At 36.1% G+C, this 22,742-nt stretch overlaps 1 protein-coding gene across 1 annotated transcript in view; it reads left to right on the top strand.

Annotated features, from left to right (window-relative positions):
* Positions 1 to 355: 355 nt before the first annotated feature.
* The window catches only part of LOC149552706 (RAD3-like DNA-binding helicase protein), a 108,667-nt gene continuing 86,280 nt past the window's right edge, over positions 356 to 22,742 (top strand). The window contains exons 1-3 of the mRNA XM_089788263.1: positions 356 to 916; positions 5,488 to 5,584; positions 5,677 to 5,752. Coding sequence (XP_089644389.1) covers positions 490 to 916; positions 5,488 to 5,584; positions 5,677 to 5,752 — 600 coding nt within the window. The 5' untranslated portion in view covers positions 356 to 489. The remainder of the gene's footprint in view (positions 917 to 5,487; positions 5,585 to 5,676; positions 5,753 to 22,742) is intronic.

Raw genomic sequence — 22,742 nt, 5'->3', positions numbered from 1 at the left:
TGTTGTATTCATCTTTATTATATAAAATTTACTCTAATTTAGACATATCCTATTTCAAACCCCATTTCAAATTGAAAACATAATTAAACAAAATAAAATTATTAATAAATTGCTTCAATTTTTTAATTGATTATTTGATTTCTTTTCCTCTTGTATACCATCAGTTTTAGGATTATATCTTTCTATCCGCATACCACATTGCACCTAGTTAATAATAAATACAAACAAATTATTATTATTATTTTTTTATACAAACAAATCTTACTAACATCTTTGATGTGTGCATGGCCGTTACCCATAATGACCCAATGACCCTTCCTCCTTATATTAGCTCTAGCCGCCACCCATGTGACTGCTCCTTAGGTTTGGGGGACCTTCTTTCCCGCCAGAATCAGAAAGTGCCGCCTTCTGAATGCAAATTCAAAGATGCAAATGTCTGCTCCCTCTCTCCCTTCGAATTCCCCATAGCACCTCTGTTCAAAACGAAGAATGGAGAAAAATGTAGGGCACTCTGCCCCATCAAAGACGAAAATGGAACAGAAACAGAAACAGAATCCTCTTGGGATTTATAAGATCGGAGGAATCAGTGTGGAATTCCCGTACAAGCCGTACGGCTCTCAGCTGGCTTACATGGGCAAAGTCATTGCCGCTCTAGAGCGCGCACAGAGACAGGGTCATTGCCACGCCCTCCTCGAGTCGCCAACTGGTACTGGGAAATCCCTCGCATTGCTCTGCGCCACGCTTGCGTGGCAGCAGCAATACATCTCCAAAATCGCCAGTCTCCCCGCTCAGCCTCCGCCTCCGCCTCCGCCTTCTCATTCTCTTCCAGCTCAACCTCCGCCTCCGCCTACTTCTTCTCAGGCCGAGAATGCACTTTTCATGGGCGGTGGATTCATTCCTGAACAAACTCAGTCAGGTTAATTATTATATTATATCAAAGTTATTAAGTTTATTTCATTCTTTCTTTCTTTTGTAGTACTGCATATCTGGTAGAGGTATCCGGAATCTGCAGTGTAAATATTGGTATCACAAACTATATTTATTTTAGAATCGTTAAAATTTCCCCAAAAACACCAAATTCATTTAAAACTATTCAAGTCTTGGCCACACACATATTTCTGGGAAGCTTTGGTGCTAGTTTAAAACGTGCCATGCAAGTTTGTTTTGTTCGCATTACACCTTCGATCTTTAGGTTAGGGTTGTTCGAGATTTTCGGCCGAAAAATTGTAACCTTCATAATGTCTGAACAAGTGTAATCCATGCTAAATTTTCAAAGTTAAAATACAACTTGCTTGTTCTATGCAAATTCTTTCGATGCGCACTTTTCACTTTATATTACACTTGAGGTTTAGAAGGATCGTTTTACCCGTCTCTCAACGAACTTCAGCAGCCTGCATTTAAGCCCAGCCTTGATCACCCACAACTCCGACACCACCTGAACTGTACTGATAACATTATTAGAAAACAAGTCACTTAACAAATTTTTTCATCTTGAAAGTCATGTATGCAACTGCAAACACATCTAAACAATATGAGCCGAACCAAGAATCAATTACAGTCCAGCAGTGAAAATCTACACCGGCTATCATCGTACCGGCTTCAAATTAATTATTCTAATTTAATCAAAACGGTCATTTTCTTTCATTAACCTCCAAAATAACGGCGCTCAGGGTTCTTATGATACATAACCGTATCTTGTAGGGAGAGTTACAACCAGATGCTCACTCTCATGATGTCATAGGGAATTTTTGAGACATTGGCACCGAACATGAAATTGAAAAGTGGTCGATTTGAAGAAAGTTATTTTATGGAAAATTTTCCTTTACGATTTTCTGAAATAAAGGCAGAGTTCACAATGTTCGATGCCGTAGAGAATCTTGTTTTAATGCATGTACGAATGTGCTTGAGTTTGCAATTATAATGAGAAAAATACGCTTTTACTATGCGTTGGCATAATCTTTGAACAATTAGATGTGGCCATCAAGCATATGCAAGGACCATGAAGGGCATGTAGCCGAAAGCATTTCAAATACCCAACAAAGAGCCCAAACAGATGAACTGAAGTCCTAACAATATTACTATTGATGCGGAAGTCTGCACCCTTGCTTGAGGTATGACCCCCAAGCGACCTTATATAACATGGAAACAACCTCTAAGTGTGGGATTTGCGCTCTGAGGAGAAAAATACGCTTTTACTATGTGTTGGCATAATCTTTGAACAATTAAATATGGCCATCAAGCATATGCAAGGACCATGAAGGGCATATAGCCAAAAGCATTTCAAATACCCAACAAAGAGCCCAAACAGATGAACCGAAGTCCTAACAATATTACTATTGATGCGGAAGTCTGCACCCTTGCTTGAGGTATGACCCACAAGCGACCTCATGTAACATGAAAACAACCTCCAAGTGTGGGATTTGCGCTCTGAGGCTGAATCTCCGAAGAAGGCCGGCTTCCTTACTATCAGGATGCACCTAAACTACTATTTGAGAGAAAAGGGAGAGAGATTTCAGAAATTAAAATGCTGAAAGGGAAAGGGGGTGATGCACCAAGATAGAAAAGTTCTTACAACTTTGCCTATACATGCACAAAACATGAACACAAAGCACAAATACACAAATCTCAGTTCTATTTATCACCCAAAACCCACACACAAGTCAAAACTAATGAGTTGATACAAGGAAAATAACTTTCGCAATGTAGCATTCATGAGGCAGTTGACACAACATGTAAACTTGAAAGACAAGAAGAAGACATTCAATGTAAGGCAATAAATATGCAAATATAGCTAAATGTGAGAAGAAGTAAAATTGAAATTTCTATTCATGTAAGGCAAAAAGATTACAAAAAACAGAGCATAAGGCTATTGTCATGAACTAGAAAAGAACAGAGAAGAACCCCCAAAACATATTTACAACTGCCTTTGATAGAGTTTAGGCATAACTCCGATGTTTACATTGAGTTCAAACTCAACCACTAAGTTTAAGTTGCAAAAGAGCAATAATTGCTGATCAGAGAAGATCATGATCAGATACACGTCCCCATACAGGGAATCTAGTCTTTTATGTGTAAATCTAGCTTTGTAGGGGTAGAAATGGCAGCCATAACTGCGTGGCTGGGTAGATGGATTACCCAAGGCAGCAGAAGGAAGCAAACTGCATCATCACGTATGGAGAACACCAAAGAGTGGTTGCAAACGATCAAAGGATCAATTTGCCATTAAACAATTGTCTTTGATAGTATTCTTGATATGCCAAGTCAGCAATGTCATCAGGTTAACTAGTTTCAACCATCTTACTTGCCACATGGCCCTATGTCTCTTAAGCATTCTGCCACCTTGCCCAACCTTCTATCTTTATGTTGACTGTTGACTGCCTTCTGTTCGCGGCTTCGCAGCTTGTTCCATTCTTTAACCATTTGGCCTTGCGAAATTGTGACCCTCCTGTTTTATGCTTATCATTGCTTCACAACCTTTTATCTCTTTAGCCCTTTGAACGTTGCGACCTTGCGCTCAACATAAAATTGACCCTTCACAACATCATCGTGGTTATGGATCTAACGTTTCTTGTCCCTACAATGTTGCGAAGCCATCATTTTGCCCTTGTCGCCCTTTTGCAATTTGAAATTGAGTGTGACATAAAATATATGCAACCCTCGATCCACGAAACCTAACTGCCAGCATTAACATTCGTGTTGTCGCAACCTAAAACTTGACTACATCTTTGATACCTGTGACGGTGTGACAACTACATCTTTTAACTGTTTGATGCCACTTGCAACTTCGTAACCACAAACTGCTACCTTTGCTAACCACTGCGACCCGACGATAACCACTTGACTACCTTCTTCGCAGTTTCGCAACTTAAAGCACCAAAGCTTTTTGATTGAGTGATATCGATCCAATTTATTTGTCCTCATTCGACAAGATACTCCTTCAAAACGACTAACCTTGCAACGATGCAATGAAGAGAACTCAAATGAATCGGGTCCACCAAGACAACGTCAACTCATCACTCCTTCACAACTTGAACTTGAGGTTGAGCATTTAACCTTGTGACCGAGCGACCAATGACATTCACAACTTTTCCAACCTGACCCCAGATTAGCCTTGTTCACCTGCGAAGTTGCGAAAGCACACAAATTTGAATTGCTGTGGTTAGCTTTCGCGTGGTTGCAACTTAAATCTGTTTAAATTTGAAGTTGCTTGCGAGCATGCGATTCAAGTTAATTGCTTTATCGCAACTTAAATCTGAATGCTAGCCCTTTGAGCTAGGAAACCGTGCTGACGTTGAACTTGACTGTTTCGTGCGTTCGTGGCCCCCTTGACGGTTAAGCCTTAATTGCCTACGACTGTGCGAACAAGGAAAAATTCACATTGTCACAACTTGAATGCTTCCTTCGAAATGAAAACTTATAAGGCTTTAGGGATATAAAAGGAAAAGTCAAAGTATTGTGTATCCCTATTAGCTTGCATGGCAATAAATGAATAGTATAGTGGATGTGGACATGGCTACCACCCTAGTTTTCATGAGATTGGCAATATTTTGGAAAATGGGGGGGCTGGCGGCAAAATGGTCAACAATTACCAAAAACATGGATTATCATAAGATGTAACATAGGAGAATCAGAAGCTGCAAGTTATCAGGGATTTTGGCTGCCAAATAAAGATCTGGACTCTAACCATATTATGATCCAGCTATTATTGCTTCTACTGAAGAGTTTGTCATGCTACCTAATGTCACTGTAATTACAGGCACAGTAGTTGATATGAGGTGTTTCTGGAACTGAATTCTACTGATACACTATTAATCTTTAATTGTGTGGTGAGCTTTGCTGAGACATTGGATTTTGTTTGTGAAAGGAGATAAAAATACACATGATATTTAGAATTCCTTATCATATCAAATGCGTGTGCTTCTGGTTGCTGACGGCATTTGTATGACCACGCCAAGTGCTTTAAATTATTGTTCAGGAGCCTATTTTTGTATCGAGATCAGGGAAATATACCAATCCTAGCCTATTATAGTATTAAGTCAGTGTTTGTGTTGTGGTTCCAAGTATATATGCTATGGCCTTTGGGAAATTTGCTGAAACACTAGATGCCTAGGTTTGGTGCTGTTGCTTGTTTTTTCAATTTTGATATGACCTGTCCATGGCATCGATGGCCAGAGCCTCTTAGGCAGCAGGGCTTGGCATGATGAGGTCAAATTAGACCAGTAAGTCCAGCACATCCATAATTTATATAGCCAATCATGAAACTGTATATTAGAAATGAATGCAGCTGCATACAATGTTGATCTCCCCAGAAAAAGTGTCCGAGTCCTTGATTAGATGTATAGAACAAAGAACCATATTAGCACATATCCAAAGCCACAAATTTGTGTTTATGGTCCCGGGTTTAAACACATTCCACAATGAATGATATCTCTATTATGTTCACTCTTTTAATTCTTTATTCTGACATGTGTTTTGTGGGGCTTGCAGGGCCCACAACAGCGGTAGGGGAATTACCACAGGCTACTTCTGGGGTCGACAGTGGAGCCGAGAGAAAGTCAAAAGTCCCAACTATCTTTTATGCCTCGTGAGTACTGTTGCAATGAAGTGTAATTTGTAATTAGGACAGAAGCACTGTGCAATCCATTAGTAACTAATATTTTTGTAATTCTTTTGTAGGAGGACTCATTCACAGATCACTCAAGTTATACGTGAGTATCGCAAAACAGCATATCGAGTCCCAATGGCAGTGTTAGTAAGTATGCCAATCATTTTATTGAACAACTAGCAAATTCATTCCATTTGCAACTGGAATCTCTTCTACATATATACATACATATGTTCACATAGACACACACATAATGACCAGAAGACTTTGAATTGGAGACAGGTTTTAGCTTGTAATTAAAAGTTAACGAGGATCTACATTTGAGCAATGGTGTTTTAACCATATAAAATCTAAACACAAATTGTTTCACATAACAGTTATTATTTCTGATGTACTAATATTTCAAGCCCTAAATACAAGGGGTTGCAATTTGATTGGATAGTATTACCAAGTAATCCGTATCCTCATACAGCAATGATTGATGATTTTGTGGAGTAAATAAGTTAATTTAAACAGTTAAATACCGAAGTAATTGAATATCAAAGGTAGCACTACCAGAGCTAATCCACATCTCCTTCACATACTTGACAAAGGCACTAACTATGTGACAACTTGTCATTCAACCTATGGGAATTCAATCTGAGACTCGAAGAATACATATGGGGGGACTGGGGCAATTAGTTTGTAATGTTCCCTTTCTGAAATAGGATTTAATAATAGTTAAAAATTACCAAAATGAAACTATAAATAAATAAATAAATAAATAAATAATACTAAATATAATTACAAGCTAATTAAGTTTAAAGAAAGGTCAAGAGGCATGTAATAAAGAGCTGACTCCCTCAACATAAGTTATATTAGGGAGAAGAGGTCATTTGAAAGGGGACATGAAGGCAGTAAAGGGAATTGGAAAACAAAATATGGAATAATCAAGTTGGAATTGAAAAGAATTCAGAAATTAACCTGAATTAGAAATAAAGAACACAAGTTAAGATTGGTTAAGGGGCAGTTAAGATAGTGGAAGAGACACCATTGCTGGGAAGATATTTTAAGAAGTTGTGAAGTGCATTTGAGAGAGGGAATACGAGTTTATATCAGACTTACATTTAAAGATCTGCAACTGAGAAGGCAAAAGGGAAGATCATCGAAGAAAGGTTGAAAGCATGAATGCAAGAAGAGTTTATAGCAGAATTGTAAGGAGAGTATACACAGATGTAAAAGAGGAATATATGCTTTTGCTGATAAGTAAAGTATATGCAGACATAAAGAGAAGTACAAAGACATAGTTTGAAGGAGTGAATAAAGAAAGAATATTTAATGAAGAAAGAATAAGGAAGTGACTCCTTCAAAAGGCAAAGGTAGTAAAGGATTGCAACTCTCCCTCATGTTGGAAGATATATAAGGGAGAAGGTTTCCATTGAGAAGGTATTACGGTAATAGATAATCGTCTATTATTAGTTAATGGTAATCTATTGTAAATATCTAGTTAGCTTTAGTTAGCTTTTGCTTTTTAAGCCGAGAGGCTTTCTACAGTGGCAACAATCTTCAATATAAACGTTTTCCATTTTGAAAAAAATTTGACGTTCATTTACATGCCAGAAAAACAAAATAGAAATAGACTAAATATAATTATAATTAAAATCGTGAAAATTATAGAGAGGAAATGGAAGTAACAATGAGGCAGATAAGAGTCTTGAATCATTTCCTCATGCCTTTTAGACTCACATAAATATACGATGATTAAAATTATGGGATTATGAAAATAGGCCAATGATATCTCTCGGCTTATTTTATATATAAAAAATATATATAAGCTAGTTTAGCTTTCTCTATTAGAATAGAATGTTTCTATTCTTTACCATCATTTCCTAAGGAAACATCATTTTATTCTTTTGTATAAATTGACATTTTGGTCTCTGTTAATAACACACAAGTATTTACAATTCCTTTGTAATAGAAGGATATCCAAGGAACATCAATTTGGGGGAATAATACATTATTCTAAAAGACAACAATGAAAAGTGGTGACTCAATCCTTATGAATGCTGATGACCCTTCCATCAATTGAGTATAATGCAGGATTCATTTCAAGCATTAGAGGGAATGCATCACATCAATTAGAAGAACAACAATTAGCAAACAAGGAACGATAATCAAAATCAGAAGCATGTAAACAACAAACACATATTCAGGATCAGACTCTCACTAATCTGATTTAATCTTGTTATAATCAGTGTCTAATAATTTGAATAAGTTCTCTTCTGGTATTATCACGACCTATGCATTATTGTCTATCAATTATATTTATATATGATATGATATAGATGCACGTATCCATAGTTTGTTTGTGAGATTCCATTGTTATGGAAGGAAGAATGTGTAAGAGGAAGAGGAGCCATTTGGATTGCCATCTAGGTAAGGACCTGTTGATGTGAAAATGTTGAGATATCTTATCCTTTCTTGATCAAAATCATATGTAAGCTAAGATGCAAAAGATCATACAATGGATTCCAAGGTTCCTTTTGTGTCAATTCATGGATATGCTCAATGATAAATGTGAGTTGTTGTTTATCTTGAAGGCCTTGCATTTGTGTTGCTCAAGCTGATTTCAAAGCATACTGTATGTAGGAGCTTTTTAAAAGATATTGATGAAGTACTTTTTGGGCTAACAAATATGCAAAAAGCAAATGAGAAAGGGTTTAGGAATTCTACAATACTGCTAAGGGTAATGACAACAAGAGAAATTGCTTTTTGGCAAGAAGTAGTGCAATCTTTGTGGGTCATGCAAATGATTTTCATACCACAACGAGCGCCATCAAAACAAACAATGCATGTTGAATGATAGAAGTTAAGCATCCATGAAAGTGAGGGTTCGGTCTAAGTTTACACAACAATATACAATCAACAAACCATCATAAGTATGAACCATGGAGTTCATCAAAACATCAATGCATTTTCCATTGAAATCAAAACGCTTTATCTAACCAATCTAATCTAAACAAGGGAATAAGAGACTAAGCAAACACTAAGGCACATCAAGAAATCACCAAGCTTAGATGAAATTTTTATTGTCTGAATAGCTCATTGCAACAATCTTAGAATTCCATCTCTGCACAAATGAGAAATAAGACCTTTATATAGGTCCTTGATTACAATGAGTGACCTAGATTGAAATGAAATTAATCGCCAGATTTTACCACCTCAGCCCTAGTTAGGGTTAGGGCAAGAAGAAAGAATCTACATTAATGAAAGGAGTCCACACAGGCTAATTAGGATGGAACCACCATGATAGTGGGTAATAAATACCCACTATGCATGTCCATGCAACAAGAGAATGAGCGTAATGAATGCTCACTATGCAATAAATGCACCTTTCCCTAGATTTACCTTTGTTTGATCTCACCTTTTGAATGCATGGAATCTAGCCAAAATGGTCTCCAACTCATCCATACTGACACTTGACATTGATTCCTATTTGAATTCCAAGAGCGTCATCTCTTGCTCATATTTTCTCAAGTTGTTCTCCCAATCCGACAACAAATCCTGGGTTGTGTGAATGACATTTGAGAAAATGGAGTTCTCAAAGTCGTCCTTTGTGAAGTAATTTTTTTGAAAGAATTTTTTTTAGATTACATATTGCGTCGTCCACATTTATTTCATTCTCAACCTAAGTTGCTGGTTCGGGTTCAGTTTTAAGTTCGAAGTTCAAGAACTGGTTCGCAAGTTCGTCAAAATTTTGGAAAGGGGTTTGGGTTCGTTAGTACAAAAACATGTAAAATTTATATATATATATATATATATATATATATATATATGTGAAGCACGAGTTGAAATTAGAATGTAGCATAGTAGCATAAACACATTTAAACAACAAAAACACCATAAATATTTAAACTTGTAATCATAGGGATCAAAGTAACAAGAATCGGAATCGGATCGAAATCGGCAAGGCCGAATCAAATCGTGAATCGGCCATGAATCGGAATCGAATCGGCCATGAATCGGAAAATTAAAAAAACCCTTGAAATTTAGTGAGTAACTTATTTCATAAACCCTTTATCGCTGATTCGATTCACCGATTCACAAAAAATCGTTTGGCTTAAATCGAATCGCCGAATCGCGTGAATCGCATGAATCGCCGTGATTCTTGGAACTATGATAGGGATCATACCATCGTATAGTTCAATCAACTTCAACGTCAAAGATTCAAAACATTTGACAAAATACCCTGTTTGGAAACATTAAATGATAATGAGAGGCCACCAAAAGCAATTCATAACAACTCTTAGGGTTGTGGACGCCTAAAAACATTTATTTTTTGCCCAAAAAAACACTTTCCAGCCATTTGCGGGGCCCAGTTTGTTGCGGGTTCGAACTTTTTGGTGCTGGTTTGCTTGGTTTCGAACCTTGTTCAAACTCAATCGGACTTGTAGGGCAAAAACAGTACCTTGGTCGAACCAAGTTTGAAACGGACCAGAATTGCGAACCGGTTTGAACTTTTCTTAGTGCGGAGGGGGGGGGGGGGTGCCCGTGCAACTTAGTTCTCAACTAATCTTTGGAGATCCCTTGTTGAATATTCTTAACTACCCTCTTCAATTGAGTGGACTCCTTATTGAAATGTTCAAATATTTCTATTGCCATGATCGTGCGTTATACTATTGGGCAAAATTCTATACTTCTTCCTTGACCTCTCCATTGTCAATCAACATTTGTTTGGGAGTCCTTTCAAATCCCATTAGTGTGAGATTACCTCATCTCAATAAATATGTTCATCTATCCATGACTTATCCATGCAATGTATCTTGGAAAAGAATGGCCAATGTCCTCTCATGAATTCACACCAAGTCCTCAACATGCCTGTATGCCTCATTTTGGATGCTTTCTACTCGTGCCTTTGCACTAAGAAATCTGTTTGATTCTATCAATACCGCCCACTAACTCAACTAGAAAAATTGTAGTAGGAACAAAATCTTGACCTTTTCTCATGGGATGAGGTATGCTATTCAAATACTCACTCAAGACCTTGTTCTTTCTATTTATTTTCTAATATTTCCCTTCTAGTTTCCTGTTCTCTTTTGTTGCTTGTGCAAACTTCCATAACTTGTTCTCGAGAGGCATGTCCAAGGTCAAACTTTGTCACATTGTATCCATTCGTAAGAATTTAATCCTTTGTCTTACTTATTGCACGCACTGCAAACTATAGAGTTTTGGATACAAAGTCTCCCCTAATGACTTTTGCAAAATTTTTGGCCTTCCCTTTTTTCCTTTGGATGGTTGACTTGATTCATAATTCCCTGTAATTCAAATGGTGGATCAACCTCTTTCTCCAGACCTTTTTGTAGGCTTTTCCTTAACCGATCTAGAAGGACAACATTTTGATAATCTCGGATTGATAACTACTCTTGCATTAGTATTGCCCTTACATTAATCTCTTCCTTGGCTATAAGACTCTTTGCCATTGTGTTGTGAATCACTACATCTACAGTAGGAATTTTTGCATCTACTGTAGGATTTTTTATATATGTTGTTTTGTCTTCAATTTTGTATTTGCAAAATTGGGGCAACCCTATAGAAAATTTCGTAGTATAAATTGTCTAAGGCATTTTCTTAGTTGATTTAATAATTTTGGTTGTGTTTTCACCCTAGGATTGTGGCATTTTGAATTCTACTCTTTTTGAGCTTTCATAAGCCTCAATTGGAGTTATATATCAAGAGTTATTAAAGAATTAATTACACGGTAGGTGGGCTTTGTAAGCACAGCTGTATGTCTTCATTTCTTGATTGTAAATCTTATGACGTGGGCTTTTTGTTGGTGATTGCATGTCCTCAAGGGTGTCATTTACTTGCTGATTGGAACGAAAACTCCGTCAAACATATTTACAAGGAAAAATGTAAACTTTTATTTAAAAATTTAATGTGTTGGTGGATTTTTTAAGTCTCATTACATGTTTTCTCTTTATAAAATTTAAATACTTATAAGTGTACATGTAAAACCCGTAAGGTGGGGATTTTTAAATGCATCACACATCCAACCTATGTGTATTTATTTTCAATAACTTGCGATCTCATTTTTAAATTCTATCCTTGCACTTTTTAATATGTTTTTGACTTCTATCTGTAATCCAAAATCTGGTCATTAACTTCAAAAAGGAAAAGGTGGCAACTTTTGGAGTTATTACATATTTTAAATAACTTGTAATGAAGTTTAGACATGTCTTTCATTTCCTAATTCTCGTCAAAAGAATAGAGAGGTGTTTTTGAAGGCTGTTGCATATGATTAAATACTAATGTCATACATGTAAACACTTTTTCAAAGCCCATTATGACTACTCTATGCATATGTAAGGCTTCCTAAACGACCTGTTTTAAAAGACACGTTATGACTTGCAATAACTTCCCTAAAGCCCATTGTAACTCCAAAATGACATTTTTGAGGCATGTAATGCGCATAAGTTGCAATTTCTTAGAATATAACTCCAACACATGATTCTTTTCTTCAAAAGCTCATTATAGGCTAAAAATGGTGAATTCAGGAGTAATAGGATAGTCGCGTAAGGTGTTATTGGCCTCATAAAGCTCGTCATTTATGTATTTGAAAGGCAAAATCCCGTTTGTATCAAAAAACATCATTAAAAATGCATGTATCATGAGCTAGAGGGCCCGTATAGGGCATTTTAACCTGCATTTTTCGTTCTCCAAGCTTGGACAATGTTTTTAGAAGTATTTGCATATAGTCACTGCCTTTTAATACATGTGAATGTGGTGTTAATGGCTACATTTCACATCCAAGGACTGAGAACAACGATTTATGTTGCTTTTACATGTTTCAAAGTCCATATTTGTTGCTCATGTTGGTTGTTTAGGACATCACAAACCTGTTCTTAATAAAATAGATCAATAACAACTATGATTTGTCTGCAATTTCTTGTGAGAAACTCTTCAGTGATGCATTTTAAAAGTTTGGATGCTTGTGATGCCTCAAGAAAAGCTTGTATAGGGCAGACACGTGGATGTTAGAAGGCTCATTTTAACTTGCAGCATTAAACAAGAACCCCGTCCAAGGGCAAAAACATTATTTTTCAGCTTGTTTCCATCCCAATAAACTATGTTTTTACTTCTAGAGGTTTTTTTTGGGTTCTCTTGTAGTATGGCTTGCAATCTCCATTAAAACTACATTTTCCAAAGTTCAATCAGTCATTGCAGTTGCTATTCTCAAGCAAATTGTTTCTCATACATGGCCATTTGTTGAGGAATCATCAAAGGCTGCAAATTTATATTAACTAATGTTACAAGACGAGTGTGGCAAGGACTCGGCGAGTCTTGAGGCAAGGTGGCCAAAATGAGGCAAATTACCTTTGGAATCAGACTCGGTGGAGTTCTAGCTGACTTGCGAGGCAGCTGCCTCGATTGACTTGTCGAGTTCCGTTAGGATGCCTTAGCCAGTGGGCAGTGTCTAAAAATTTCATTAGAACACATTTATAATGTTTTTTTTTGGTTTGTAAAGTATTAGTAAGACCTAAAAAGGTCATTCTATCACTTGTAAACAAAAAGAATAGAGAAAGAAGAGTTGAGGGAAGAGTATTGGGGTTTTGGGAGATAGATTAGCAAATCAGTTGGCTCTCATCTATTGATTGCTGATTATTTGTGTCACATTGCAGCTTGCATGTAAGCATTGAGATGAGTTAAAAGAAACATTTGGAGGAGGCTTTTTCAAACTTGGGTTACATTTCCATTTCTAGTGAAAATTTGAAGAAGTAAGATGCATTTTTTGTGTTATTTTGCAAATTTTTTTACATTCACGACTCTTGTTTTATTTGCATTTGTTTGAACTCTTTATATTTGTTCCATTTTATGCTAATGAAAAACTTGAAAAGTAAGCATCCCTAGTGTTTGTAAATTGAATTTTCTATATTCTAGATGCTTTTTTGTTTCATTTATGGTATATTGCAGCAGCAACAACATCATGTCTCAACTTGAGGGTAGTGGAATTAGGCCTAAAACTAACCTTGATGCTAACCCTAGTGCAATAGTAAGAGATAGGGCTTAGAAACATGCCATTTATGGCCATAAAAAAGGAGTTGTGACATGTTGGCATTGTATGATAAATATAATGGGGGAGGCATTTATAGATTGAAATATCACCTTGCACATATACCAAGGTGTGATATCAAAGCAGGTAAGGCGGTCCCCCAAGATGTCATGTGTGATATGCAAGCTATCTTAGAGGAAGCTGTAGAGAAGAAAGAATAGAACAAAGAAACAAGAAGAGACGACACAATTAGCTGGAACTAGAAGTGTAGAGGGTTGTTCAAGTTACCATGGATATGGTCCATCCTCCAGTTCCACCTTCTAGTACTACTGCATCTTAGAGTGTGACCATTGGGCCTCGAGTGTGTAAGAAAAGATCCTCACTTGATTGCATCTTTGTTCCATGCACTATTTCAGGTGCACAACCATTGCTTGAGAGCACGACTTGGAATAAGGAGAAGCACGAGCAAGGAAAGTTGGCACTTGGAGATTTCTTCTTCTACAACAACCTTCCATTTAATGTAGCATGGTACTTATAATTTTAATTTTTAATTTGTGTGTCTTCTCTTGCTTTCAAGATTGAAGAATTTGTATTTCGTACTTCTCTTACTACTAATTTAGTAACTATACTTATTAGATATTTGTTTATCTAATTTGTTTTAGGTCTTCTTATTGGCAAATTGTCATGGATGTTGGTATTGTTTGTGGTTCGGGGTTCAAAGCCCCTAATGATGAGCTAAAAGGTCCTACTTTGGCCCATTGAGTTGTTGATGTAAAAGTTGAAATTGAGGAGCACCATAAAGTATGGGTCGTGAAGGGTTGCACCCTTATGACTGATGGTTGGACTAATAGAAGAAATAGAACACAGCTGAATTTTCTTGTCTCCTCATCAGGTAATTCAATATTGTACTTAGAAAGTTAGAATTTAGTAAGTTAGTAGTAAATTGATTGATCATTGTGATTGTACTAAATTTTTTCATTTTTTCTTAGGTTCCACAGTGTTTTTGAAATCAATTGATGCCTCGGGGAAGACCAAAAATGCTGAGTATCTTTGTGAGGTAATGGAGGAAGTGTTTAAGGAGGTGGGTGAGGAGAATGTGGTGCAAATTGTGATAGATAATCTAACACATTATGTTGCCACTAGTAAACTTCTTATGGAGAGGCACCACCACTTGTTTTGGACCCCTTGTGCTGTCTATTGCATTGACGTCATGTTGGAGGATCTAGGTAAAATTCCTCGAATAAAAAAATGTATAGAGCAAGCAAGGAATATTTGCAAATTTATATATAATCATGCTTGGGTCCTCAACGTTATGAGGCAACACATAGAAAAAAGAGTTGCCTCGTTCAACTGTCACTAGATTTGCAACAAATTTTCTCATGTTGAAATCTTCTATTAATGCAAAGGCTGGTTTGAAAGGTATGTTTGTATGTGAGAACTAGACAAGTTCATCATATGCAAAGCTCAATGCAACGATTTAAGTGGTTGATCGGGTTTTTGATGAGAGTGGCTTTTGGAAACCGGCTAAGGAGATTGTGGAGGTAATTTCCTTTTTGTGCTCATTTCCATTTCATTTCACTATTTTGTTAAATTTTTAACACTTTTTAATGTTCATTGACATTGACATTTATTTTTAAAAGGAAAACTTAAAGCTTAAATGTTTTGTTTTTCACAATGATTACAGTTCATAGAGCCTCTTATTGTTATCCTATGGATTGCTGATGGAGAGAAGCCCTCAATGGGTTACATTTATGAGGACATGGATAGCACAAAAGAGGCCATTTGAGTTGTTTATGTAGGAAAATAGGAAAAATATGGTCCCATATGGGATGTATTTGATAAGTGATGACAAAATCTACTTCATAGGCCTATACATGCAACTAGTCACTTTTTTAATCCAACATACCAATTCAGCCCAAATTTTAAGGCTGATGAAGAGGTGTTGAGTGGCCTTTGTGATGTTATAGAGAGAATGTCACTTGATGAAATTGTTGCAACAATCATAGTTCGTGAGATAGAGATGTATAAGAAATCACTAGGAGACCTATTTTCACGAGACATAAGCAAGAAAAATTGGATAGAATTGATGCGTGGTAAAAATCTATGATCCCAAATTCTAATTTTTATTTTATTACCACTTTAGAATCTAGAATCTAGATTGATAAAGTCGAAGTTATAGAATTGATTAAATTTTTTCTTGTTTCAGATGTATGATGGGAGATGTTTGGTAGTAAGGTGCGAAAACGATAGAGGGTTGCAGTTTGTATCTTGAGCTAGCCATCCAATGCTTCAGGATGTGAATGCAATTGGAGTATGTTTGAGCATATACACTCTAAGAGGTGCAATAGGTTGGCAGCAAAAAAGTTGAATAATCTTGTTTTTGTTCACTACGACCTTCGCTTCTGTCGCAAATAGATTTTGGGCGGCAACACATCTCCCATTGTATTAGAGAAGGTTGATGTACAAGCAGGGTGGAACACAGAGGTTGATGATCCTGTCTTCAGTGATGAAGACATGGAGTGGGTTGATCAGGTGGATCGAGAGACATAGGTAGTGGGGATGCTAGTAGAGGAGGCTAGAGCACGAGGAGCCCAAGTGTGGGACCTTGAGGCTAAGAGTGATGGATCTGACTCTAATGATGAGGATTATGAGGATGAGTATGAGGATGAGGAGGATGATCATGATGAGCATGTCACTGAGGTTCAACCTTAGACACAGAGAGAGAGAATGGCTCTAGAGTCTTCCATGACCTATCTTAGGCATACTCATAGGAAGACATAGTCTACTATGAGCCTTTCCTTTGATATATATGTTTTGAATTTTTGATTCCATGGATTGCATATATTGCATGGATATTGTAGACATATGACAGTTATACTATATTTCAGATTTCTATTATGTTAGTTTAACTTTAAGTAATTTCTTCCAAAAATTCGCATTTATACTTATGTGATCTATGAAAAGTTGTGTATGTGTGCAAAGTAGCTTCTGTTTATCTCAATTATTGTGTATTTGATGTTAATTGGCTAATTGATGCATAAAAAAAACTTAAAATCCTTAAAAATCTTTGAATTTCATTGGTTTTTTTGTAATTTGCCCAGTTTGACCGTCGAGTCCGAGTTTGAGCTGAATTTGAGGCTGGTAACACAGGTATTAACAAAGGAGAGTTCTAATACATTTATAGAGAGTTGCAAGTTGAAAGGTTTTGATCTGGATTTAAAGTGGCAGTTTGTTTCCAAATGATGCACATCATTCTTGTTTTAGTTGTCTTGCTATCACATCTTTGCGCAGTCTTTCTACATGGTTGGTGATTCAAAAGAGGGATTTTGGCTTCAAAAATTTGATTGTATTGTTCTCACAACAATACAAGTTCTTTCCAACACAATGCAAGTTCTTCCCATGGAACAAAAACTCAAATATGTGTTTGTGGTTTGGATAAAAAGCCTTGTCCATAAACCCCTCTTGCATAATAACAGAAAATTTCTTCCCCTATGTGATTCAAAGTGAAAAGCCCACTTACAAGCATTTTTCTACGTACTTTTGACTCTCTTTCAAAGCTGTAAATGAGCACAAAGAACCTGTTTGTAGGCGGCAAGTGCTTTCCAAAGTGACATGTAATGGGACTTAAAAACCCCACTTTTAAGACCGATTTCAAGTAGTTGATCCCATGAATACAAAATAATCAAAGATGCAGATTCATGTTCCAATTTGAGATGCTTCCACCAAACTTTAACATGTCAATCCTAGTTCATTCTATAGCAACATGTCACATGTTTTATAAATAATAGTAGTTTGATTGACAAATTCTATGTAATTGAGTGATAATTTGTAATTGCATGAAATAGTATCATGTGCAAGGATGTAACATATAATCAGACTACAAGTGCAGTAGGCTTTATAGTTTTGAATAAATCAAAGGTAGTTAAGGGTTTCCTCATCTTTCTGCACCTTTTTCTCAGCCCCTCACCTATAAATAAATGATGGCGCTTGTTTTAATTTTCATCTTTTGGAAATGCAAGCGTTCTGCCAATTTCTAGGTTCACTCTAAGACTTTGTGCTTGGATACAAATCAGATTGCTTTCAATAAAAGGTGTAGGTTGTTTTGAGACTTTGTGCCAATTCAAAATGTTATGTGATGACATTTTCTTGAGTTGATTATGAGTTTTGGTGCCTTCTTCAGGAGAGATTTGAATGCAATTTTGTAGACTTTGAGTTGTATATTGCGTTCAATGTTATAGTTCAATTTAAGCTTTTGAATAATTTGTGTTGCAGGAGGTCAAATTGTTATAGTTGATAGTGGTTTTGAATACTTAAGGTTGAAAGTCTTTATGCTTCAGTGTAAAGTATTTTCATAGAAATCAATGTATATTTAGTAAGAGACTTTACACCTTATTGTTTGTTTAGATTGTTTAATCTTCATTTGGAATAAGCGTAGGAGACTTTGTGTTCCTGTATCATGTCCACTAAACATAAAGTAGATCACTGTCTTTGGTGTTGTTCTTACGTCTACCCCCGATTCACTGATATTATTGTAGCAATAAACACCTTTTGTTAAGTTGAAAAGTTGAAGTTGTTTGTAAATCATTCTTGAAAAAAAGAGGAATTCATTAAAAGAATTATCCTTTTTTGTAATTTTAGTTAAGTTCCTATTCAAGCTACCTACGGTAAGAAGGGAGCCTCCTCTATTGTTGAGAGGAGAGAGAAATTTCATGAAATGTTGCCTAAAGTCACAATTTTTTAAGTTGTGATTCTTAGTGACTTGCAAAATTTTTAGCCAACATGTTGCATGAACCTTTTTGTTTCCATTATTTTTTGTTCTGAGATAGCACCAAGAATTTCCTCATTGGTGGCATCTTGTTCTTTGCTTCTTCCTTGGGTGAACTCTTGGTAGAGATTGATGCTTTCTCTATCTTGTACTGACCTAGTTATATGATCTTCTTGTTCTATCCTTCTTTTTCTTGTTTCTACTTCTCCTATGGTGAAAGGAACTATTTGCTGCAAGCTTGGGGTACAATTAGGTGACAATGGAGTATTCTCCAGCCTTTGTCTCTTCTACTAGTGTTCTACAAGATAAAGGTCATACTTGCCTCTCGGTTGCACTTCCTGAGCAACACTATTTCCTTTTCTTCGCTCAATGCTTCTAGATGAGATTTCTCCTTCCATTCTCAACAGTTAATGACCCATCAATTTATATGCCAAGCTATCCTTTGGCTTCTTTAACCTACTCATTTGTCATTCAACCCACTATTTTGCAAATTCTAGAACAAGTGCAGATAGTGAATCAATATCTAATATGTCCTTTGACCAATCATAATGATGGATGGTTTTGTTCTTCTTCAGATTGAATCACTTTTGGATCATATTCATGTCTTTTTCCATTTGATCACATACTTGGATAATCTTGCATACTCTGATCATATTTAGTGGCAGCTTGGAATAAATCCTCTTTTTGATGTTGTTTTCATTTGTAGCATTGGCCTAGGAATCCTCGAGGTGTATTTTGTGTTGACATTTCACACCTCTCACTACTTTAATTTTTTTGTAAGGATCATTATCTGCTTTGCATAAAAAATTGGTAGATGGTAAAAATTCAGTTACTTTGATGACCTTTTAGCTGCCTGCAAAAAGGGATGCATCTTGATTGCTTTCTTTTCAATAGAAATTGGGAACTCAAGTCACAACTTCCTCTTCTTTTTAATTCTGTCAGTTAATTGCCTAATGACCTCAAGCAAGACCATCTTATCAGTGGGATATCTTAAGAGCTTATACAATTGTAAAGATTTTTTTTTTGCAGTTTGATGTAGTAGAAGGTAGGGAATTGAATGAACCATGCTTTTCACTCCTTCACAAATTTCATTGTCTTGACGAATAGTCTCATGTATCTCTTTTGTACATTCGTGACAATGCGCATTGCAAAAGCATCGTTGACTCTGACAAAGTCATCCTAGGCAAATAATTGCAATTGGGGATAACATTCATGCACCTTTAAGTGGTCATAACCACTTCCTTTTGCTCCTTTACGCCTTAAATCCATCATATTTTGTTATTCGAGCCAACATGTAAAGAACATAGGAGCTCATATAAAACTTTCCTAAGCGCTCTAGATTCAGCAATTGCCCATTTAGGTTGCCACTAATCATTTCAACCCAATCCATGTTGAAGAATCCTTTGACTACCTGTTCAATGAAATACCACATCCATGCCTCAAACTCATAGGATTATGGAGATCAACGTCATGACTAAACTCAACATTTTGACTAAACTCAACATCTTGACTAAATCACTATATTCATGCTAGAGATCAAGCCAAACTAGTTGCTTGGGCAATTTGGAGAGTTCTATTCCTTCCCATCCACTTATTGTTTATCATGCATTCACAATGTTGAATCCCAATGGTGAAAACTTGAAGTGCTTGGTCCTTTAATTTTAGTATCATCGTCTGATATGTAGGTTTTTGAATTCCTTTGAAATTGCTAGTAGAGAAGTGACTGTTCTATAATGTGGAGTGTAATGTCTCGAACATTCAACAACCAATTGCATGTTGGAAAGTTGGAAGAAAACTAGCTACAACCACAATCCTATTGTATACAATTTGGGTACCCAAGTGTATCGGTTCATGATCTTTGTATCTAAACTTTCTTTTATTGAACTCGTTCATGTCTAGGCATCCAAGATTTATGTCACCAACACTTGCTCACTTTGATACCATTTTGGGTTCACTATAGAATCCCCTCTACTCAGTCTTGCTTGGTTGCTTCTTGGTCAAACTTGTTCCTCTTTGTTCCAACATTTCCTCTTCTCGCAAAACATAGTTCAAACATACATAAGAGCATGTAAGAGATGAAAAAAGCAAATCAAATTTCATCCTTCCACATAAACTTGTTCTTAGAGGAGAAAATTTGAACATTTATTGTAAACTTTGCACTTTCCCTCAAATAGATTTTCTCTCTCCAAAAACCAATGCCTTCTCTTGGATTTTCTATCTTACTGCAAAAAATTTTCTTCCTCAGAAATTCACAAAAAAGGACCAGATGCCAACTCAAAGGTTCTACAACGTTATAAAATATAGCTTAGGTGTACATACTGTACAAGTTCCAGTTCCAAAAGTGGATAAGGCTAGAGGAGAGATGCTTTTGCAAAAAATTGATATTAAAGAACATGAGTGAGGACACACCATTATGAGACAAGAAGTAGAAGAAACACATGGATCTATTCAAGCTTTAGAGGCAAGCATAAAGAAGGAAGTTGGAAAGAAAACAAAATGCAAAGAGGATTAATGAGCGGTTAAGAGAATACATTAGACAGTTGATGAATCCACTTTGACTTGCCATTCAAACTTTTGTTACTCTACCTACATATTCTAGTGGATTAGTGGATGGATATGAAGGGATTGGATTGATGGGACAAGAGGCAAGGAGATGGGTGACAACATTATTTGAGGAAGCAAGCAATTTCATGGCAAAGTTTTGTCAAAACTTATGATATCATGCTCTCTCTTCAAGAAATAGTACATGCCATACAAAAGAAATGTGAAGATTTTCTGCTAGGTCATGAAAAGACTCATTCAAGGTTATAAATGATCACAAAGATACTATAACATAGGCTAGTAAAGAGTCGAGTGTTGAAGAATGGACAAGCTATTAATTTCCTAACATGGTATCGAGCTTTAGCTTACAAGATTTTTGTTCTCAAACATGTGAACTACAATTGTTTGGCTACAAAGGATGCTATTTTAGAGGTCAAAAATGATATAGCGGATTATGTGAGAACTATATTTCACTTGGAGGTGGAGGATGATCAAAAGCTAAGTGTTGAGCAATTGCAAGAAAAGGTGAAGGATGCTTTGTAGAGGTCACCCCACTTATGTTTGAACATTTGGAAACAATTTCAAAATTTTCAACCTTCATGGATATATGTAATACAATTGATTGGAAAAAATAAGTGCTCGATTTGGAAGATCACGAGTATAGGCTTGGTTGGCGCCAAGTGTCCCCATGGAGTTCATTAAATATTCAAACATTGAAAAGATAAAGGGAGTAAATTCCTAGATGATGATTTTCTGTAGCCTTGTAGGCCCACGTGGCTTGAATTTTCCAAATGGATAATAAATATGTGCTTCATTCTGATTGGTCCAGTATGTGTGAAGGTGTAAAGGGTTTATATCTAACCCTCTTTCTATTGACTCTTAGGAGCAATACAAGCTTTCTATTGGTCCATTAGTTGGTGGCTTCTTGTTACATCCCAATTTTTGACCTAATTTAAAATAAAGCTGTGGAGTTTCACATGAAGTTAGTTGACAGTTAAATTTTTTATAATCTTGGGAAATGGTAAGATAGATAGTTGTTATAATTTCATACGAAGATAACATGCTAGTTGATTATTTATCACGAATTCATGGAATTGAAAAGGTGGTTAGTTGTTATGATTATTTATGATTAAATAACTTGTTATGGTAATATGATTTAATTGCGAAGAATTTCCTTGTAGGAAGTACGTTGAAGGGGTGGAAGCATTGTTAAAAAAGAATTGGGTATAGGAGCATCACCATCATTGAGCAAATGGGTATGAATCATGAATCACCATGGTTGAGGACCTAGCGACTTGAACATAATGATACAATCGATGGAACCGCATGAGCTATTAAATAAACAATTTAAAACATAAAATAAATAAATTAAAATATAATACGTACCTCCAAAGATTTTAAATCTTTCACCATATTATTTATATATATACCTATGTACGTACACATAGATATAAATTAAAGTGACACCATAATATAATATAATATACATTATAATAAAATGATGCGACCTCACCAATATATCTACGTATATGTAGATAGATATAACCATAATATTTCCGAATCATAACCTTCAATCTTCTTCCATCTTTTATTCTTTTTCTTGTTTGAAAACCTATTGACACTTGGCACATTTATTTGGTGTCCAAGAGCCGAGACATTCTTTTATGTTACGGCTTCTTGGAAGCCAAAGGATCTTTTACTCTTTTATATATTTCATGAGTCAGGAGAGATGGAGGACCTAATATCATTCCTGACTTCCTTCCTTATTTCCACTCTTCCTTGCTCACTTCTCGACTTTCACT

Source organism: Cupressus sempervirens, chromosome 6 (assembly GCF_028749045.1).
Source record: "Cupressus sempervirens isolate cs-2001-9-10 chromosome 6, ASM2874904v1, whole genome shotgun sequence".
Taxonomy (NCBI): Eukaryota; Viridiplantae; Streptophyta; class Pinopsida; order Cupressales; family Cupressaceae; genus Cupressus; species Cupressus sempervirens.
Note: the sequence above shows the minus strand (reverse complement) of the source record. Positions and strands in the feature narration are given on the sequence as shown.